The sequence below is a fragment of the Lytechinus variegatus genome, chromosome 15 (genome assembly GCF_018143015.1).
Source record: "Lytechinus variegatus isolate NC3 chromosome 15, Lvar_3.0, whole genome shotgun sequence".
Lineage (NCBI taxonomy): Eukaryota > Metazoa > Echinodermata > Echinoidea > Temnopleuroida > Toxopneustidae > Lytechinus > Lytechinus variegatus.
Window position 1 is genome coordinate 7295941 of NC_054754.1, and position 23751 is coordinate 7319691.

Below are 23751 nucleotides of genomic sequence, written 5' to 3' on the forward strand. Positions count from 1 at the left end.
GGTGCTGAATTAAAGATTGATATAGAGGAGCGCCAAATTGATATTTGACCTAAGAGGTTGCCGAATTGATGATCGACCCTAGGGGCATTGAATTGATGTTCAACACATGGGAGCCGAAATGATGTTCAACCTAAAGCAGACTTGATGTCCTACCTAGGGGGACACCAAATAGATGTTTTATTTAGGGGCGCCGAATTGATGTTCGACCTAGGGAGGCCGAACTGATGTTCGTCATAGGGGCGCCGAATTGATGTTCAACCAGGGGGGCGCGGACTTGATATCCGATCTTGTTGGTGCCCGAATGATGTTTTATTTAGGGGTGCCAAATTGCTGTTCAACGTAGGAGGGGGGGGGGTGCTGTATTCATATTTTACCGGGGGGGTGCAGAATTAAATTTTTTCTAGGGGTGCCAAATTGGTGTTCGTCATAGGGGGTCCCCTAACTTATGTTTGATATAGGGGCACCAGATTCATGTTTGACCTAGGGGGCGCTGAATTAAAGTTCGACATAGGGGCGCAGAATTGAAGTTTGATATAGTGGGCACCAAATTGATATTTGACGTAGTGGGGGGGTGAAAAATATTGTTAGATAGACAGTAGTAATAAATTCAAATTTGTTTTACATTTGGCTGACTGTAAATCATAATTAAACCACAAATTGACTCCAAGTTAAGTCAAACAATAATTCATAAAATATTTCACAGATTGTCCCATTCCCACACATAAATAAATTTGCTTTTTAAAAGAAATCTACATGTAAATTAATTCTTCGTTTTATTATGTTCTACCCATTCCAAGGCTCGACATTAGCGGTGGCCCGGGGCCACCAAAAATTCATCTCGGGCAACCATTATTGAAAAAATGTTAAGTTTTGGTGGCCCGAATCGGGCAACCAATAATTTTCAAAGTAGCGCAATTTTTCTCCCGATTTTGCATGCATTTATCAACCTTCTACAGTTAAAATTGCAAGCCAATTCGTCATGCGCCTTTTTTGTTAATCTACACACAAATACACACACACAAAGAGTGCATAGTCATGACAGTATGTAGGCCTACCGCTAGCATACAGTAACTATTATTCAGCCGGCTGTCTGGCTGAGCTTTGCATGCATGAAACCAATGCAGCTAGCTGTGCACGAGCAGACTATTCAGACCCAGGGAGCTGCGATACGAAATGTTACTGCTAAGAAATCTTCCCCAGAACTTTGGAAATCTACGTCAAAGTCACATTTTACACCAATGAAATGCCCTTCTACAGTCCATATTACTGAAACCTGATTAATTGAAAGCATTAAAAGGAGGAATTATGACCTCTCTTTTGACTCAAAAAGACCGATTTCCAAATGCATTAATACACATAGGTGAGTACATCACAGTCCCATATGTGCATTTGTATGTATGTTGATATTTGGTTTATTTCGAAGCTGTGTCTCTTTGAGCCAAAAATAAATAGGCCGCTCTTTCTTTCTTGTTTACAAATGACTTCTTAAACCACTCTCAAGGAAGTAAATACTTTGGGAAGGCATTTCATTGATATGACATGTGATTTTTTTTCCATCATTTTGTCAAATATAGGGAAGGAATTGTCTCACTGTTTTTTCCAGATAACTTTTGCCATTTTATTTTTTTCTTTCATTTTTTTCAGTGATTAAACCATTTATACCCCTTCCCATTGAAAATACCTGATTAAAGAACATGTTTCTACTGAATAATAATAATTTTCCCCATTTTTTGATAATTTTGTTTTATTTTTCTTAAATTTTCTTTTGTTTTTCTCAAAATTTTTTTTATGACCTGTTCTTTTTTTTTTTCTTTATTTTTTCTTTTGTTTTATGCAAAGTAAAATAACAGCAAGCACGATTTATATACAAGATGTACAAAGAATAGTGGTACGTGTTAGTGATTGCAGAATACTTCAGTTTGTTTTATTCATTTTTAATTAATGTTTTCTTTATATTTTTCGGGCCACCAAACTTTATTAGTGGGCCACCAAAAAAAATTATTTGAAGGTTTTGGTGGCCCGAACGGGCCACCACCAAAAAAGTTAATGTGGAGCCTTGCTTAATGTGTTACCCTTGTCTATATAAAGCAATCTCAAATAATTCCATCACTAACAAACAGGCCCATATTCTGACTTAGACCACGGTCTAGGTCTATGCTAAAATTATGGGGAGCAAAAAATTCAAAAATTCTGCTTCTATTGTATATTTCTTATTTTTACTATTTTGCTTTCATAATGAAGAAAAATACTTCATTTATCATTCCCAGACAATTTAGTGTGTCATATGAGTTAATAAATTGGATGTGTACTGTTAAAGACTTGTGCCCCAATTGGCTCTCCATACTTAAACCACAACTTTAAACCGGGGTTTAATTTAAACCCGAGTTGAGAATACGAGCCACAGAGTTTAACCTATTGGAGTATGGCTGTTGTGATACAACAGTCTCTGAAGGAGTATTGTTCAATAGACTTGCCTTTAGCTGTAGTCGGTCTGTTAGTTTCCTCTTCCTCCTCTTTCATAGCTGCTGCTATAGGGTCTGGTATGTCATCATCAGAATCATCTTGCCTGCCTTTCCTCTGATTTTTCTTCTCCTTTTTCTTGTCTGAAATAACATCGCATACAACTAGTAGATTAAACATTTATAGATATGACAGGGAGTAATTTGGAATACTTGTGGGATGAGGCCACTAATCTATATATCTCACATTTACACCACAAACAGGATAAAAATTCAAAAGGGCACCTCCCCCTCCCCTTTAGGTAAATGAGAGGGACATTGAACCGATCAATAGGGCATACAAGAAAACGCCCTTGAATTAATTCAACCCACTTGTACCCCTTTCATAAACCCAATTATGCAAATATCCGCATAAGTTGGTCGTAAAATCGGAGTGGGACCAGAATTATCCGCATTATTTCAATGCTGCAATTACCCGCATAATAGCGGCATCGGGACCAGATTTTGACTTTATGAACGCATTTCTAAAGTAATGCAGATAATTGCCATGGTGTGGTCGCAAGGTCACCCATTTCTAACACAACACCATCGGAGGGGGTGTGTGCAGTTGCCATGACAATTATCCGCCTTTTTCAGGTCAGGCGCTCGTAAAAAAATAGTGCGGATTATTTTCTGAGTTTGTGAATGCAATTTTTATTGAAGTATCCGCATTACTCTTAGGCGGATAATTGGAGGATGAGTTTGTAAAAGGGATATTATTGATATAAACAATTATGCACCAAATCCACTCTGCAGAAAGAAAGAAAAAAAAAATATTTTGAGCATGCAACATATAAGTCTCACTTGATTTTTGCGTACCGAGTACCAATTATTTGTCCTTCAGATTTTATATGAGTGTACACTTTTTAAGATGTTTTGTCATTTTGAATTATTAGCAATTATCAATCTTTGAAATGTAAAATCTATAATTGTCAACCATTTTATTTCTATCACAACCAACCTGCAAAATATGCAATCTGGTAGCAATAAAGATTGAATAGAATTGAAAATTGAATGTATGTACCTACAGCTTGGGAAATAATTATCAAAGTAAACCTTGATGTATGGAAGCTTAGTAGAAAAATTGTCAATAATCATTTCTCATGCTGTAAGCAATGATAAATTACAGAACTAATCAAACTAAATCTAATAACTTTTATTTTCTTGATCATCAAGTCTTAAATATATCTCTTAGATCACTATTATTTCTATCATTGTTCTTATAATTACTCTTCCAAGTTCCCTCCTTGTCCTCATCTTCTCGTCTAGATTTACTCTTTTGGTTCTTCTCCTCGTTCTGATTATTACTTTTTTCATCATTGTCATTTCTATCAATGGTAAAGGAGCTATCAATATCATAATTTCTGACAGAATCTAAGGAGATCTAGCTACCTTTTTTGCCTTTTGCTCCGTCGGCTCTCTTTCCCTCTTCATTATCCTCAATGCTGGGAGCTGCACTTGTCTTTGGAACGTCGTCCTCACCAAAATCATCTCCTCCCCTCTTTCCTCCTTTCTTACCCTTCTTAGGCATGTTGACGCTCCTGCTCTAACTTCTGTTCAAATGCAAAAAAAGAGTAATGACTGAATAAATTGCAGACATGGATCATTGACTAAGGCCGTGTTTATGCTTCCACTTTTCAGGCCAGAATCAGCATTTCCAAACGTGGTTAGTCGAAAACACGGTTGCGTCCATGCTTACTTGCATTTAAACGCTGTTTCAAAACGCCGATCGTAAACTCACAAAAAGGTGCGTTTGTAAGCGTCGTTTGACCAGAATCAGGCTTTCTGGGGAAGCATAAACAGAACCACGATCGTAAACGTTTAAATGACGTCATTTGGTACATGCTTCCGGTGAGATGAAAATCCGCGGGCAAATACAATCGTATTGCTCAATGTTATCTCTACGTAATAACAACAATCGGAAAAAAAAAACTTTCAAAAAAAGGCGCGCCCAATTTGACCTCGCTTTACGATGCGAAGCCAGCTGGAGATCATGATTTGCTCTGAAAAGTGAAGCATAAACAGCACTCCCAGAACTACGTTTACGATCGGCGTTTTGAATCAACGTTTGAAATCGCTGATTCTGTCCTCCCAATGGAAGCATAAACACACCCTAAGCAGGCTCAATATTGATGCATTACATTTTTAGATTTTGACAAATTGTGTCTGTGATATCTATGATTAATCAGGCAGTGGCGGAAATAAAAATCATAATCTTTATAGATTTATGGGAAAAAAATCAAATGCTCCCCATGTAGCATGCACATTTATTCAAATTGAACACTCATTCAATGAACAAGGTTTTGATATAACCTTTCTCTCTGTTACTACTCCCTGAGGGAAGAAATAAGTTTGGCAATGTTTGGCTTATTGTCTCTTATTCTTGGGACAAATGCTTGATTTTATTGACATTGTCAGTTGCCATTACAGCTACATGTATTTATCATGTAACTTGGCTCCTAAGTAAATTGAATTCTTTCATTATTTCTAAATTTAAAATAGAGATTGTCAGATTGATGCACTGTTTTGCATTATCTGAAAATAGATGCTATTCTGGTTATAGACAAGTTGATTAGGAATTTACACAACACTAATAAATCAAATTCAATGCATTGATATATATATATCAATTTTTTTTATATTAAATTGTGATTAATCAAATACCTTCAATTGGATTTCTCCAACCTATTCAGACTAAATCTTATCTCTTTTGATTCTCACATGACATAAAATATAATCTCCATTTACATAAATAATATACATGCATGCTCAAATGCAAATGATTCAATATGACCTAAATATTCAGATGACAAAAGTCTATTAATCATTCTAATTTTGGTAAATATTCAATTTCATGTAATTGTGTATTTAATTGTACTACTTTGCATTATCAATAATCCAGCTGTCATAGTTGCAATGAATGAATATTCAGAGACAGAGTGAACTTCCCCTTTATTAATATTATTTTCACTTTACCGTCTGTAATATAATCATGGTAATATGTTTACCAAATTACCTGCACTTGCACTTCGCCTGGCCTGGGCCCTGGCCTCGGCTTTCGGCGCTCACAAAAGTAACGTTAACTAACGCTGCTGGAGTGGATTTCTCTCTCAAAAACGTTTCTTAGTCTGTACTTGACTTTCTCCCTCTCTTCCTTGTATGTTATAATCAACCAGATGGTTTAATTTATCCCTCTTTTTTATTTTTTGTAGCAGTATGGCTTCGATTCCATGCCACTGCCGCAGTCCCGTTTCCGTCTCGTATATGCAATACGCGGCGCGCCGTATACAGTACATGTGCGTGGCGTGTACCAAATTTCGCAATCCTCATGCAATGGAGGTATGAGATTTGTCTTCCCAAAGAATCGTGTCATTATTTTTTGAAAGTCTTATTTAAAATTGAAAGGTGTCATTGCAATATTAGCATAATCATATGGATTATAAAAATAAGTTATATATTTATATTAAAATACTGTATACCTTGTTAGTTTTGAAAGAAAAATACGGGAATTACAATACTTTACTTCAGTTAAATTATAGTAGACGCCTATATTTAGGCAATTATTCGATGTCAATTTGCAAATCATGGCGGGTGCTTCGGCTGGAGATTGGTGTCTTATCGAGAGTGATCCGGGTGTATTTACTGAGCTCATAAGAGGCTTCGGTATGATTAATTTCTTGCAGTAACTTTAGGTCAATCAAATAAAGAATAAAGAGCATTTAAATCTTTATATTTTGTTTATTTCTACAGTTCATGTGATTGATACACAATTTCAATGAAGCGCACAATTGGGGGGGGGGGGGGGGCAGCATGTTGTGGATGCAGTGAAAGAGATCTCTTGTGTTATTGGCATTGCTTAGCCTTAGTGAAATGAGACGAGGAAGAATGATGAGAAAAAGCAGTAGTAAAAAGGAGATTTAGAGGATGAATATTCTTTTAAGGAGAACTGAATGAAGAGGAAAAAAGAAAATTAGGGTGAATATCACAGAGCTACCAAGTCTTACGCGTTATGCGTGAGACTCAAGCATTTTGGACTCTTGTTCATCCCCTCAAATCTCTGTCCCACGCAACTATCACAGCCTATCCTCATATACATTGTACACAATGTCTGTGATCTCACTCAGATTCACAGAAAATCTCACGCATAGCTGGTCTTTGAACTTGGCATCTCTGATATCAATTCAAAAGAAAGACTAATTTAAAGAGAAGATAAGGAATTGTTTGAGGGTGGGGGAGATAACACAAGAAGGAGAAAAAGAAATATACAGAAGAAGAGAAGACCCTATTTTTCATTTTTTTGTTTCTTTGTATGTCTTTTGACTTTTTTCCTGTTTAGATGAAGACTTGATGTCGTTACCTTTAAATGGGAAAGGATTCAAAAGATTCTCAACAGTATGTCTAGGAGAAGGAAAGGAAGAGTTAACTTGGGAGTAGACTGACAAGACAGTAAACTGCATTTTCAAGATTGAAAATTATTTTGATTCAGGATGTTCGTTTGGGTTTAGCACTAATTATGAGACATGATAACCGTTAGATTTCAATGGGATTAATGAGAATTGGCACAACCAATTGCAATCATGAGTTCAGTCAAATTCATGCTGCCAAAATTTTTTTACTGCATTAAATTTGGTGGGCTCGCTTGATGAAACTTTGCAAAGATTATAATGTAAATTTATCAGCTTTTGCGACCTTTATTCCAGTCCTATGTGATTGATTCATGAAACTATTTTGATATTTTCACATCAGGTGTTGGTGGAATGCAAGTTGAAGAAATATGGACTCTAGATGATGAAGCTGCCCTGGAAAAACTCAAGTAAGCATTTCATCTTGTACCCTTTTTACACAGGATTTTCTTAGCCCCGGACTATCGCTAACCCCGTACTATCCTTAACCCCGTACTATTTTTTTCCTTTTCACACATGCCAAATTGTTATTACTAACCCCGGATAAGAATGCTTGCTTTTCACACATGAAACTCGCTAACCCCGGACTAGTGGTTTTTGTTGATCATTCGTAGTAGAAGTACTTCACTCGTACCCTTTTTACACACGCTAAAATTTCCTTAACCCCGTACTATAAGTGGTGCTAAATTGCCATTTAGCCCCACCTATAGTATGGGGTTCAGCTTAGCCCACTTTCGTTTTACACTGGCGATCTTAACCCCGTACTATCGCTCTTAGCACCGCAATTGCTGGGATAACCCTGCTTTTTTGCAGGGCCAAATAATCCCGTACTAAAGGTGGGGTAAGCCCACTTTGCAAAAATCCTGTGTAAAAAGAAAGTGGGCTAAGCCTCACCCCGTACTATAGGTGGGGCTAAATGGCAATTTAGCCCCACCTATAGTACGGGGTTAAGGAAATTTTTGCGTGTGTAAAAATGGTATTTATATACTTTATACTTTGTAATGTTTGTTTATTCTTGACTTTATATTTTTAATGGAAAATAAATGAATTCAATCAATCTATCACAGTTCATACAACTTGGTTTGAGATGACAGACTTCATTGTAGCAGTGGACTGTCCTTGAATATCTTCGCTTTTTTAGATATGACTTTGATGATGTTTTCAGCATTTTTGCATGTTTGATTTCATGTTCATATCATTTGCCAAGAGTATCTCTTTGAATTACAATGTAGAAGTTGAAAGTAACATCAATACTTTGTTTTTAGACTTTATGTACTTTTATTTGACCAATGAAACTCATCTATGGCTATTGGTCAATCCCATTTTGTAAATTCTAAGAAACTTTATACAAATTAAATAAAATACACACTCATTAGCTCCTTGTTATATTTGTCACATGATCAAATATATGAGAAATAGCTAAATAATTCATATTTTGATAATAGGGCTTGAGAAGTTGAGAGTATGATTTATTTTTTAATCATGGTTGAATTCATTGCAGGGTTCCCAGCCCATCAGGAAATTAGGGGAAATAATTTTTCTTTTTTCCAGTCAGGGAAAATCAGTGGAAAATGCCTTAAATGAGGGAAAAGTCAGGGAATTTTGATCAGCCCGAAAGTCAAAAGCATGGTAGTCAGTCAGAATTTGTTATATTTTGTTGCATATCAAAACAACATCCATTGAATGACTGCTTATGGTGGTACTAATTAGTTTTACACATATAATTCATCTTTATTTGCCATTTGCCGTAAAACAACATCTGAACATTAACAATACATCAAATGTGCTCTATAAAGACAGAAATAACATATAAACATTTAAATCAAACGAATATTATTAAAGCCCAGGTCCCTGGCAGGAAAAGTGTTAAACTAAATGCAACAACTTAGAAAACATGCAAAACTGGGAATGGTTTTGAATACATTAAATTAATTAAATTTTTTTAACTTCATCAGGGAAAAGTCAGAGAAAAATCAGGGAATTTTACTTTCTTGAAAAGCTGGGAACCCTGCATAGAAAGGTCCTATGTTAAAATGTTCTATAAATTCATATATGTTTTATGTGCCTTTGATAAAGGATGAGTGTACAGTATGCAAACTTTTTAGTATGCTTTGTTATCCAGACCAGTTCATGGACTGATATTCTTATTCAAGTGGCAACCTGGAATGGAGTCCACAGGAACGATCGTCCAGGACAGCAGATTAGATGACATTTTCTTTGCCAAACAGGTATCAACGTCTGTCTCTTTGTTTAAAGAAACTCAACATTTTTTTTAATATTTGTATATTTTGAGGATTCTGTAATGGTTATTTTCACTTAACAGGACTCTCTCCATAAAGGGTAAGTTCACCCTGATGATAAGGTCGTTAAAATGAAAGATCAATTAAAGGAAAATTAATGAAGAATATTGTTGTAAATCCATTAAGAGTTACATATGTTTAAATTTGTGTATTTTGTGCTGTCATATTCATGGAGCTCTCCCATATATTATGTAATATAAATCAGGAACTCGGTTCAATAATTATGAGGGGAGCAATAAAAAGCTCTCCTAAAACTTTTAAGGGGGAGTGGTGGGGGAGCACTGCAAAAAGCTCTTCTTGACATTCAAGGGAGCTTTTTTGTCCGATTACAAAATGAATGGAGGAATGTAGTCCTACTTTTAGTTGCTACCCACATCCAAAGGAGACAAAAATCAGATGACCTGAATATATGCAATATTTATCTTGTTTGAAATGTATGTTATTGCTTAAATGTAATTGTGTGTTATGTATAAAATATTGACTGACAATGAGGTTTTTGAGGTTGGCTCTAATGGTACGATCATTGAGTGACACCCATTCTAAGTGATGTACAAACAATGAAAAAGTGTATGATGTTGTTTGATTTCTAGTTTTTTCTGCAGTTATCATTTTATGTCACAAAAAATCCAATTCGCTTAGGCAAGTGATAAATCCCTCTACCTGAAATGGATTAAGGCAAGCGGTAGCAAGTGATCGCTCTCGCTCTTCTTAAAACCAGGTCCCTGATAAGTTCAATAAATTTCAATTTTTTTATGGGACATGATGAGTCAAGATATATCTCTCATAGAAAGGGGTATGGAATGATGTCCAATTATCCACCCTAAAATAAAATCACTATTTTTTTATAGATACAGGCACATTTTTGTAGCAATTTACTTATTCAAACAATGTGCTCAAGAGTCTGGAGAATGGTATAGAGTACTATCATCATTATTGTTATTGCTTTTGTTATTACTTAGTCTATTCTGTATTTTTTAGGTAATCAACAATGCATGTGCTACACAGGCCATTCTGAGTGTTCTCATGAACTGTCATCATGGTGATATCACCCTTGGCAACCAACTTAAGGAATTCAAAGAGTTCACTTCATCATTTGACCCCACAGTGAGTATACTATCACTGCAGTAGATTATAAGATAGATCAGGGAAAACAGATTTAGAGATAAATATAGAGGTGAATGGCAATCAAAATTGTCAGTTGTCATTTTTGTTATGGTTTCATGTCCATTGACGATCAAATAATATGCAATTAGATTATGATGTTTTGAATTTTTAGTTTTTAGTCCAGCCCTGCACCCTCTATTGACATAATGTGCTGAGCTTGCAAAATAGAAATAACTTTATTTCATTTTTTTTATAATAGTACTCCATTCAAATATTGTTTGGTCTGAAAATATTAGGATATACTCTTTAATTGTAGCTTTCTTATATGCAATCACTAAATTCTTATAAAGATAAATGTTCTGAGGACCTTTTTATTTTTTCAAAGAGAAAACTAATAACCTGACAGGGAGATGGTGCTTGCCAATTATCCTCAAATACAAATTTTAATTTTTTACAAAAATTAGTGGATGAGAAAAGATTTGCAGGTGACTACTTGTATTAAAGATTGGAATATTAGATGTTGCTCCAATATAATCCATATGTTGTAACCTACCATTTTTTTTGAAGGGCTTTAAGGTTTAGATCCTAAACTTTAGTATGGTACAAATGAAGAATTAATGGTTAGGAATATCAAAATCCATGAAATCTCAATATTTTCTAGGGGGCTTCCTCAGTAAGTTTATCTCATTCAAATTCTACATATATTTACACATTGGTCATACCTGGTTGTAAATCATTTAGTCCAAAGTGATAAATCTGTTTGAACTCAGTTTTCCTTCAAGATGTGCAGTGTTATTTCCTTTTCAGAAGAAGCAAGGAAAACAAAAAAATAAGAATTATTATTTTTGTTTTTCAGATGAAAGGCCTTACCATAAGTAATTCTGAGGTCATCAAACAAGTTCACAACAGCTTTGCAAGGTATTGTATTTCTTTATGATAAATGCAATAATAAGTGCAATGTTTGTGATTAATCTGGTGATGTTTTAAAAGTATAATTGACTCAGTTTGCTTAGTTCCAAACTCTCATGAATAAGAGGTTTGGGGTGCAAAGTTCAAACCCGGGTCGATTCATATCTAAGATTACATTAATTACGGTGTAATTAGGGACAAATTAAATTTCTTACGGTTGTTGCCTTGATTTTGCCAGTTCAGTTCAGGTGTCATTTTGAGAGAAATTTGTTCCCCATTCTATACCGATTTTTTAAATTTTTTTTTATCATTTATAGTTTCTTCCTTCAACTAGAACTGGTAGTTATTTTACTGAAGGGAAAGTTAAAAAAAAAATTGGAGCAGTGGATATTATCATCAGACAATCATTTCATTATCCTCTTCTATGAGAAAAAAATATTTGTATTCATCAAATTCCTATAAAATTTAATTTGCATGATATACAGGGAAGCTGCTTTCATATGTTGTCACAAATTACGACCTTTAAAAGAACGACTGATGCTGCCAAGCTGGTGTTTAGGGAAGAAATGTGTTTTAGCTATCAAGGATATTCACAGGGATGCCAGTTTTCAGGCTCTGGCAATTTATTTTTAGGCAATAGTTTTGGCATTTTTGTGTACAAAATATTGTATTCTAGGTAATTTTCAAATCCTCTGATCAATTCCAACTGGCATCCCTATATTAATAATCTACTGGTCCTTTCTTATTTTGTATGTTCACAGACAACAGATGTTTGAGTTTGATTCAAGATTAGCCAACAAGGATGATGATGTTTACCACTTTGTAAGTTACATGCCGATCCTGGGAAGATTATATGAACTGGACGGACTTAAGGATGGCCCAGTAGATCTTGGTAAGGATTCCATTCACACTAGCTTTTCTGATGCAGCTCAGTGGGCATCACTGTAGTGTGAATGCTCCCAGAACTGACCCTAAGCCACGATGATGATTGTGTACAGAATTGTGTATGGTTTGAACCTGTTTCCTCCAGCTGGGTGTTTCCATAGCAACAATTTGGCCCGAATTCAAAAAAGTGGTTTTAAAAACCCGCGGTTGAATCCATGGTGTATGCAGATTCCCTGTATAAATTACGCTTAATTAGGCGCGTGTATAAACAATGTCCAATGCTGATGCGCGCTTTTGTCACAGTGCGCCAAATTGACGCCTGTTACCATGGTTAGATATGCTATTTTATTCATGAGTCCACTGTTTGAAGAGTGGACTCATTATTAAAAACACAGAGATGCCAACCCTCCTGATTTCATCGGGAGGCTCCCGAAAATTCATCCTAACTCCCGCCCTTACGATTACCATCCTTATCCTCCCGAAATTACATTTTTTTTTTGCATTGATCAAATTGGATTGAAAGTACATGTATCGTCTGCTAACTTTAGCATGTAGTAACTCCATTACGTTCGCTGCTACTAAATTCTGTGTGAAATGCAGACAAAATAAGGAGCAGCGAAAAGCTGGTGCTTGTGATATGCCCGACGGGAATCCACTGTGCACCAGGCCGGTAGGCCCGGCTAGCTTCGCGAGGCATGTGCGCTCGCATGGCCGCTGGATTTGTTGAGTCGTGTGGTGGATTATCGGTGCGAGATTTCGGCATATTGATGGGTTGATATCGACACGAAATGGCGGAAAATCAACAAAAGAAGACCAAGAAATGGTCTCTGAAATATGAGACTGAATACAGTCTCCAGTTACCGTGTATGCACAGTTTGCAGCATGGACATTTCAGGGAATACGGACATTATAAAGACGAGATATTTTAAGTTCTAGCTCCAGCTATTAGTACCCTGATGACTTAATTTACCAAGCAAGGGACAAGCGAGGAGGAAGAAGTTATCTGCGCTGAGCTTTTCTTTACTGGATTACATTAATTCCTCCCTATTGTTGAACAGGTACTTTTCTTCTATTGTCCCCTCATTTTTTTTTACATGTAAAAAAATGCATATTTTTCTTAAAATAAATTTTTATGTTAAAAAAGTGGGAACAATGTTTTTTTAAAAACATTTGAAATGCTCCAAAATAAGGGTCAGATTGCACCAGAGAGCATCTAGAAACCCAGAGCTTCCAGGGCCCTAAGGCGGGCCCTGGACCAAGATGCAAGGGTCGAGCGCTCCGCGCTCGAGATGTGCGCTACACGCACATAATTTGGTGTCGGTTGCAAATCCTCCCTAATTCTGATTTCCAAAAGTTGGCATCTCTGAAAACAGTGGACTCGTGAATGAAATAGCATGGATAACCATAGCAACAGGCGTCAATTTGGCGCACTGTGACAAAGCGCGCATCAGCATTGGACATTGTTCATACATGTGCTCAATTAAGCGTAATTTATACAGAAAATCTGCATAAACCATGGACTCAACCGTGGGTTTTAAAAACCACCTTTGTGAATTGGGGCCTTTGGGTTCAGAGCACTGAGGATGAGACTTCCAATCCCAACAAAGTGATCTTTTGAACTGGCTCACTGATTTAGTTCAGTTCCAGTTTGGAAAAGTGACTGTGAATATGGTTTTAAGTGAACCAAAACATGCCCATCTCACTAGAAATTGACTGCTGCATTGCCACAGTTGACTTAGGTGATCTAAATAAGTACCCAACTAGAATATGCTGAAGCAATAATTACAAAAGAAAGTTAATTACAAATTTTCCTTCGGTTATTGTAACCTATTTTTGTTTGACGAACATTGATATATCAATCATGCTTAATCAATTACAAATGAAAGTTCAATCAATAATTTCACCCAGTCATTGCAATTTATTGTCACATGCTAAACATTGTTACATATATATTCATCATACTGAATCACAATTACAAAATCAAGTTAATTACAAATATTTCCTTGGTCATTGCAAGTTCTTTATACATGATGAACATTGATCTATTCATCGCTTTTCAGGACAAGTAGATGAAGGAGATTGGTTGAAGACTGTGAAACCTGTCATCGAAGAAAGAATACGCAAGTATGAAACAAATCCTTAATAATAATATAGAAATATTTATATAAAATAGCCTTGTAAACCTTACTTTTGTTGGCCTTTGTCAGGACTAGTAATACTTAGATGTAAGTCTTTGAGAGATACCTGTATGTACTAATTATTCTGTTTCTGTTTGTGGTAACTCCCGTAGGAACTCTGAAGGACAGCATTTTTTGCTGGTAAACGCCAAGCTGGTATATAACCAATTACCTTGGAAACATTTTACATCTAGGTTAATCAGTCATAGTGGCTGACGTAATAGATGACAGATATCACTCTTAAGCCTTTTTATCAAAGTGGAGACAATGGCAGAGTTGGGATTCGAACTCACAACCTTGCGATTATGAGTCCAGTGCTCTAACCACTGGACCACATGACCCGTATGTCCTATGAAGGATAGATCTTGTAGATATCCTTAGCCCAATCGATGTATACTTTCTATAGCCCCCAAAGAGTCGTATGATATGGCATGCTGTCTACTATCAAATTCAGTTAAGGTTGCTCTTTATCAATAATAATTCTATCTTTGAGCATCATGTTTGTGCTTAGTCACAAAGACTAGTACACTCTATAGATTGAGCTGCATTATTGGCTTGTGCTGTATTGATAGGCACTAGGCATGACATTCTAAAGCTTGTATTTGTACTATAAAGGGACATTTCTTGCAGGAAACAATTTACTATCTTAAGAGTGTTTGCAAGAACATAATTCACAATTCCCCTTTCTCCGAATATTGGGGTTAAGTAGGACTTAATTTTTTGTGACCCCCAGTCAGCATCCAAAAAATGAGATACAGATCTGATATTGAGACAACCATTCATAAATGGGCCCATTTAGATACCTTTGCTAACTTAAGCTACCGGTATATGGCAAATTCCTCATTTTCCTTGTGATATATTTATTACAATACCAGGCATTGTGAGTACCAATAAGGAGCACTTATAAATGCTATTGAAAAACACATTAAAACCAATTTACTAACACCCGCATCCATGAAAGGAATACGCAAGCACAAGAACTAACTGTTAAATCTAACAAACAATGTTTATTAAACAAAATACTCCTAAGATTTAAATACTACACAACGCCTTTCCTCAGTGAATCTACATGTATATCTCACACGCAGTGCAATTAATAGCAAAATCGAATGACGAGAACTGTACAGGGGAGGGTGTAATCCCTCTTGCTTAGCCTGGCGGAAATTATCGGATATCGATGGATACCGCCACCTCCACACTAAACTCAACCCACCAACAATTGTGGCTCAGTGGAAGTGCGCCTGCCTCATGAACTGGAGGTCATGGATTCAATCCCCGTCTACGTCATACCAAATACCTTTAACAATGGGACCTTCTGCCTTGCTAGGCGCTCAGCATTTAGATTGGAAAAGAGTAATAATAAGATATGATGTTATGCTTGGCCCGCTGGTAGAGCAGTGTCCTAAATGAAGTGGCTACCCTGGTAAATAAAAAATTATTATTATTACAATCCTTGTAAGTTTTCATCCTTTTTTTAATTTGCAGGTATAGTGCCAATGAGATCCACTTCAATCTGATGGCTCTAATCACAGATAGAAGGATGATATATGAAAAGGAAACCAGCAGATTACAAGATCAACTCAAGGCTTTACAAAGTCAGGTAATATACAATGTAAATGAAGAGATTGAATGAGTTGAACTAAGCCCTCCATACTGTACACTACAATCTGACTAAAACCAGATTTTGGGCAATCCCATAAAATCATCAGCCTTTTTGTACATCCGACCCCGTTTTCTCAAGTCTTACTTCATTTCATAAACTGACAAATTTATGGTCATTTAAGAGCATTACAGACTGTCCAACGAACCAGAAATTAGAGATAGGGGGTCGGACATACATATTTTATTGAATTGCCCTTTACAATAAATAGCATTTTGCATTAAATTGGGAAGTTTAAAGAAGTAAAATGATCATGTTTGAAGTCTGACATATTGCTAGGTATACTAAAATAGAAATTCTACTTTTAATATTGCAAGCCTTATTTCCATTTTAGTACTCTTATTACTATACAGATGTTTGAAAAGATTTTATAGGGTGGAATGTTCATACTTGTATCAATGAAGTATTACAAGTTCCAAAAATATATATATATCGCAATAGATGTTGTAGTGTGTTCCAGGCTTTCATTATGGAAATACAGTTCTTTGTCACATGAATCTTCATACACACATAGTGCTACAAAGATGATAATAATAATAATAATAATAATGGGCATTTGTATAGCGCCATCTATCAAAAATATTCTATTCTGAGGCGTGTTGTTATTATCACCCTGGCTATAGCTCGAGCTGCCTTTCAGCGCTCATGCGTTCAAGGAAATAATCCTGCCGGGTACCCATTCACCTCGCCTGGGTTGAGTGCAGCACAATGTGGATGAATTTCTTGCTGAAGAAAATTACGCCATGGCTGGGATTCGAACCCATGGCCCTCTGTTTCAAAGTCAGAAGACTAATCCACTGGGCCACAATGCTCTACAGTATCATTTTTTATAGTGTTCAATTATTGCAAGACTGGATCTCTATATTTTTATTGTACAGTTAGCATGAGCAGAATGTGTAATCAATGTTCATATTCATTGGGATTTAATGGAGTCATGTTTTTTGTATTTTAATTTGAATTTTTAGGAGGAATTGATGGACACTGACCAATCAGGGCCTTTGTCTGCTGATGCCATCCAATCAGAACTGAGCAGGTATCAGCTGTTGCAAGAAGAAGAGGATAGAAAAATCAAGAGATTTAAAGTAAGTTTCCGCAATACAATTGCACTTTGTCTTCATTCAAAATGGCTGCCATGAAAAAAAAAAACAAAGAAACAGTTGACATTGGAATATTACAATAGAAATGCTTTAAAGTGAATCTGTGACTTATCAATCAATAATAAAATACAGGCATTCCACTGACCATTGTAATATGGATGATGATGATGGTAGTGGTGGTGGTGGTAGTATTGATGATATTGACCAAGATGAGGTTTCCTTCTTTCATCCAATGATCAGTTGGTCTATTCCTAGTTTAGCTCCATTGAGTGTAAAGTAAAAATGGCATACCCCAATTTGTGAAAAGTTAAACAAAAGGATTTAAAGATGCGCATTAAAATAATGTTGATTGCCATGAGGACACTGCATGAAACAAGCCTTGGTCAAATTTTATAGAATGCGACCAAACAGATGTTAGGCAAAAAGTCATTAGAATCAAATGGATAAGTCAAAACAAGCATGAAATGGGAAATTGGAATAAAGAAAAAATATGAGATTATATAGATCAAATACAATTAGAATCTTAAGGGATGTGACAAAACATGCTTAGGACCAAATATTTGAATCATAGAATGAGACAACACAGGCATATGACAAACTATGATTAGAATCTTATAGAATGATACAAAACAGGCGTTAGACCAAATGTGATTAGAATCTTATAGGATGTGACATAACAGGCATAAGACCAAATATGATTAATATGATTAGAATCTTATAGAATGAGACAAAATAGGCATAATTAAGACCAAATATGATTAGAATTTTACAAAATGAGATAAAAAAAAGGCATAAGACCAAATATGATTAGAATCTTATAGGATGAGACATAACGGCCATAAGACCAAATATTAGAATCTTATAGAAGGAGACAAAATGGGCATAAGACCAAATATTAGAATCTTATAGGAGACAAAACAGGCATAAGACAAAATATTAGAATCTTAGAGGAGACAAAACGGGCATAAGACCAAATATTAGAATCTTATAGAAGGAGACAAAACAGGCATAAGACAAAATACTAGAATCTTATAGAATGAGTCAAAATGGGCATAGGACAAAATATGATTAGAATCTTAAAGAATGAGACAAAACATGCATAAGACCAAATATGATTAGAATCTTAAAGGGTGAGACAAAACTGGTATAGACAAAATATGATTAGAATAATAAAGGATGAGACAAAACTGGTTTGAGACAAAATATGATTAGAATCATATAGGATGAGAGTAAACAGGGATAAGACAAAATATGATTAGAATATACGATCAAACCAAACAGGCATAGGACAAAATATGATCCTACTTATGTAGAATGAGACCGAACAGGTGGATGTAAAAAAAATGTAAATGGATTATATGAAATGAGACAATATGTCAATTTGACAAAGTGGGATGAATCAAATGATTATCTCCAAAGTATCCTGTTTATAGTAGAATCTCTTATCTCATCTTGTTTCTTTTTTTTTTGTTCTCACAGGTAGAAAACGTAAGACGAAAGCACAACTACCTTCCACTTATTATGGAGCTCCTCAAGATCTTGGCAAGCAAAGGAGAGTTGGTTCCTTTGGTTAAAGAGGTAAGTAAAATAAATCACTTGCTTACACCCGAGTCTCAGGTTTCCTGTAGACTGGACTCTGTCTTGTGTGATTGGTTTATGTAACATATTTCTAATTCCGGTCATTTGATGAAACACTAGACAGTAGCACAATTCAATGCTATTATATTGGTCTGAGAGTAAAACATTCAGTATTCTGGGCGTTCTCATTTTATTGACATTCAAATTCAATTCTTGTATCACTAAAGTCAAACTATGGAAGTGGTATTGTCATGATGAATTTCTTCATTTTTTTGTCTGGTTTTGTTGAAGTCATCTTCCATAAATGGTCGGCGTCATTATTTGATGCATACTTTTTTGCCACAACAGGAGGTGCGATATGCTATACTTTCTTCTGATTTCAGTGATCATGGTGTGAAATTCATTTTTATTCAATAGTTATATTGCTAAAGACTTTTGCTTGTTGAAAATCTTTTTTCTTTTTTTTTTATTCAACTATGGGAATACTTGATTCTGATCCATTGGAATCTGGAAAGAAAAAATCTGAGACGTCTGATCACCCCTTCTGCTATTTATTGGGTATATTTCTATAGTGTTGCTATGCCACACAAACTTCTTTTTATATACTCTTTAGCTTGGTCTGCTATAAATCAGAATATTTGAAGTAGTCCTTGCATGTAATTATTTGAGATATGTATATTTTTTCATCACAAAAAATAGTATAAGTTAGGGAAAATGAAGGCTAGACTATACAGGGATAATTTTGACCAAGTCTTTCTCCTTGTTTTATAATTTTTCTTTTATTTGCACATATCAATTCATTACTAGAATCTGCTATGTACATACATGTATGTATCAATACTAATCTATGTATGGTACATTCCAAATAATGTTCTCTCCATTATCTCTTTATTCCAGGCAAAAGAGAAGGCTCTTGCAAAACAGGAAAAGGAGAAGCAGAAGAAAGCAACAGAAGCAAGATAGAAATAGAGACTTGACTTTGTTTAGTAAATTCACATTAATTAATATTAAAAAATGACAGTCGACAAGAAATGTCAACTCTCAGTGGCCTTTCATTCACCAAAGTTACAAAAAATCTATGACCCTACCCTCCAAATGAAAATAAAACTAAATGAATTAGTAAATATATGAAAAATATCAAAATAAAAAAAAGGCTTCCCCAAATCTTCACATGCATGATATGTGTGTGGATTTTTCAAAATTATGAAGTTTTTCATCGTGAAATTCATGAAAAAGGGTTTTTACCCAACAAGTTTGTTTTTCTGAATGACTAAATTCATCCAAACTAAAGAGATCATTCATTACTTTGAATGTCAACATCCTTGCAAGTATTGTTACTTGATCTTTGTTTTGTGTGTCACACAGTAGAGCTGTGTTTTACCCAAGTATGAGGGAGTGAGAGTGTGGAGGTAGTTTACATTTATTTAAAGTGTAACTATTTTTATCCCAGATGTCCAAATAAAGTATACCTGTTTTTGTATATGTCAGTTAAAAGAAGACTTTCTATCAGTCAGTCAAGTCTTCTTTTTATTGTAAAAATAGCTTTGTTGTGAGAACAAAGGTTGTATTATTTATTCCATTTCACCCCTCATATTCATCATTTGTTTGTTCTTTGGTGCAAATAGCTGCCTTAAGAAACAATTGAATTTCAAGGTGTAAAATTGTGTATTTAAAATCACTGATTACATTTGATCAAGAAAAAGTGTGAAGAATTATTGAGCCTGTCTCTCAAATAAGTCAAGTAACCACTGCATTTGGTTTCTGATAATTTGTATAAGCAGTGAATCTAAAGGCTGTCTAAATCAACCAATCGGATTAAGTCTCTTAAATGTCAATGATTGCTTCTGCCAATCACAGTAAGTCTCTTAAACGCCACTTTATTGCCTGAAAGAATGAAAGGTAAACACATCTTAAAAATACATAAATTAATTAAGTTCATTGTTGTTTCATATTTAATCTTTAAAAGTATGAAACCATTCTTTGTATTACAAGTGTCTGAAACATTCCAAATAGTCAAATGTGGAATTTTATCATTTTGATAATTTTCATTGTATCACATGACTCGACTTGAGAGTAGAAAGCATGTGCAAGCTTTTTCTTTTTTCATTTGAGAAAAAAAAATGTAATCATATTGATATTTTCTTCCCTCTTTGACATATTGGCATTTGAATAAATTCAGATGTTAGATTTGAAGATTCTCATAGCCTGTCCAAACCTAAAACAAAATCATTACAGAATTAAAGAGTGAATGGGTGATATGATTTAGGTTGATTTTCTCCGATGTGTATTTATTGCAAATTTGAGCAATGATCAAATACATACAAAACATTTGTGACTGTTTTTGTTAAAAATTCATTGTAAAATCTGTTTGATGATGGGTGTTGAATTTCTGCTTAACATTACCAAAGTAATTAAATGATATTGGAAAGTTTATAAGAAAAAGAATGTATGTGAGATGTTGTGCTTACATGTCAATGCCAAAATTAAATAGAGAAGTTTATGAGGGGAAAAATGTGTGATGTGACACATAAACATTGAAAGAGAGGGGTGATGCAGCAAGAAATGATGCAATATTGAAACACACGCACATAACATATCGGTCTATGTTCTGCAGTCCACATGAAAGGGGAAGTTCACCCTGACAAAAAGTTTATTGTAAAAAATAGCCTAAAAAATAATAAAAAATATTGCCAAAGTTTTGAGGAAAATTCATCAAATAATCAAAAAGTTATTAGAATTTCAATTATTTGATTTGTGACGTCATATGCGAGCAGCATTCCTACATAGCGAATGGTAAAAAATCAATGAAATGTCATTTTCTCAGAAAATTTAAAATGGTTTTCACTGTACCTTTTGTATATCAATAGACAAATCATTTCACACCCGATCATGAATAGAAAACAAAATTAAGTCATCAGGAACCATACAAAATTTGAAATTCATGCATTTTATATTACATAATACATGGGGCAACTGCTCGTTTATGACGTCACAAATCCAAAATTTTGAACTCCTATAACTTTCTTACTCTTTAACGGATTTTCCTCAATCCTTCACCAATATTTTTCACTATTTTGTCTGCTATTTTTACAACAAAGTTTTCTTCAGGGTGAACTTTCCCTTTAATTTGGACCATGGTCTAATTCTGTGCTAAAACTATCTATGGAAAGCCCCAAAATGCAAAATTTTGTTTACATTGTATGATACTTATCTTTACTGTTCTCTTTCCGAGTGTTTTAATGTGGAGAAGAACTATTTTAACTTTTATTCCCAGACAGTTATGAATAATTTGAGTAACAGGTGAGCCAATAAATCAAACCTGGAGGGTTAGTAGGTCCATGCAAAGATTAAGTATGACTTAGAGTCACGCTTAAAGAGAAATGCCAGTAGTTGCAGTAAACACTGATTTCATGAGAAAGTCTGTAAAACCAGGCTTAAATGTCAGTATATCATCGAGGATCTAGATTTGGTACAGTTACATAAACTGAACTTTGTGAAATCTTGAAATCTACGCTGAAAAATGTTCACATTGAAGATCACCAACACAGATAAGCACACGTGGGACAGTGTATTATTATTGCTGGAATAAAGACCCGACGGAAGTGACCACTGAAATCCGCGCTTATTTTGCTGATTTCTCAGCAATTACACAATTTCTTCCAGAATCCTTTGGCACATATTTTTCATTCATACAAACAGACACTTGGGTGGTCATTATATTAGATTCTGTAAAAAGTCATTTTGAGATCGTTACCAAAACAGGAATTTATCTTATGACCACAGATCATACCAAGAGGACGCGCACTACTGTGTAAAGATTGTGTGTATTGATATACGATTCATCCAGGAAGAATTATGAATAGAAGTAAATCTGATCCATCTGGACTTACTGGTTTGAAACGGAGAACAGTTTCACATCCAATAAACAAGAAGCGTCCCTTATCAGAACGATAGAATCCGATCATCTGGACATACTGGTTTGAAACAGAGAACAGTTTCCCGTCCGATAAAGAAGAAGCTTCCCAGATCGGAACGATAGAATCTGATCATCTGGACTTTTTGGTTTGAAACAGAGAACAGATGATCAGATTTACTTCTTTTCGCAATGTTAAGATTGTGTGTTGCATATCATGTCTGTGTCAGCATTTAAGTGCGACTTAAGTCATACTTAACTCTGTGTGAAACACCCTCAGGACTGTTTGATATTTGTGTCACAATTGTTTATCCATAGTTAAATCACAACATTAGACCACAGATGAAATTAAACCCAAGTTCAGAGTAAGGGCTTTTGGGGGTAATGTGTCCCTTTTGGGGGACACTTTAGAAGTTTTGAAATAGATAGAAAATAAATGGTTGTTGCAAACTTGAGGATCAAACACAGATAATCTTGACGTATTGAGATACACAGTTTATTCTTTATTCAAAATCTGCTTAACTTCAGAACAGAAAATCAAAAATATCTGCTTGTGTTTGGCGCTTGCATTATTCATAAAGTAAAGATACCCACTCTTTATATAATTACAAAATATATAATAAAATGTCCCGTTTTCAGGTCTAAACCTACATTTTTTTAACTTGCTCTTCGCACTTGCATCAGTTGTTTAGTTACATACATGTATATGTACCTAATGTATCATGTTCATGATTACAAAACGTGCTAAGAATTTCCAGTTTTTAGGTCGAGATATCAAAAAATTTCAGCTCGCGTTTCGCGCTAGCATTGCATCGTTGAAATATGTATTGTCTTCATGGATAATTGCAAACAGTCCTTAACAGGTCTCTTTCGATCAGGCCAGTATATTAAAAATATCAGCTCGTGCTTCATGCTCACAGTTATTATTCATTTACATATGCATCTTGTTCATGATCACAAACATTATACATCAGAATGTTCAATATTCAAGACAAAATACATGTAGTTTCCAGAAATTTTAGTTTATGCTTTGCCCTCGCATTAGGACTTACGAGATATTATCTACTAAAATAAAGCTAAGAAATAACTGTTGGGACTACCCCTTCAAAGAAACCAACACAAATCATCTTTGAGCGGACGATTGGGGAAAACGTGGATCCCCCCCCCCTTGGCAAACGCTTGATGAATGGGCGCATTCGGATTTTGAAAAGGGATGGACAGTGTGCA

The 23751-nt window shown here is 35.1% G+C and overlaps 2 protein-coding genes across 4 annotated transcripts in view; one reads left to right on the forward strand and one right to left on the reverse strand.

The window, feature by feature from the left end:
• LOC121428620 (ATP-binding cassette sub-family F member 1-like) overlaps positions 1-5800 on the reverse strand; it is a 35436-nt gene extending 29636 nt beyond the window's left edge. Inside the window, exons 1-3 of one of the 3 annotated variants that reach the window (XM_041625384.1) lie at positions 5515-5800; positions 3891-4048; positions 2475-2603 (exon numbers count right to left, since the gene is read on the reverse strand). In XM_041625384.1, coding sequence (XP_041481318.1) covers positions 2475-2603; positions 3891-4029 — 268 coding nt within the window. In that variant the 5' untranslated portion in view covers positions 4030-4048; positions 5515-5800. Of the gene's footprint in view, positions 1-2474; positions 2606-3890; positions 4052-5514 lie in introns of those variants that run through there. The other 2 variants (XM_041625383.1, XM_041625385.1) reach the window with 2 other exon arrangements.
• A 249-nt stretch (positions 5801-6049) lies between these two features.
• On the forward strand, positions 6050-21039 carry LOC121428830 (ubiquitin carboxyl-terminal hydrolase isozyme L5-like). The gene is made up of 11 exons (XM_041625696.1): positions 6050-6161; positions 7245-7311; positions 9024-9129; positions 10180-10305; positions 11162-11223; positions 11976-12106; positions 14160-14223; positions 15762-15876; positions 16902-17018; positions 18513-18611; positions 19509-21039. The coding sequence occupies exons 1-11, from the start codon at positions 6083-6085 to the stop codon at positions 19572-19574; spliced, it is 1032 nt and encodes a 343-aa protein (XP_041481630.1). The 5' UTR covers positions 6050-6082; the 3' UTR covers positions 19575-21039.
• Positions 21040-23751: the final 2712 nt, after the last annotated feature.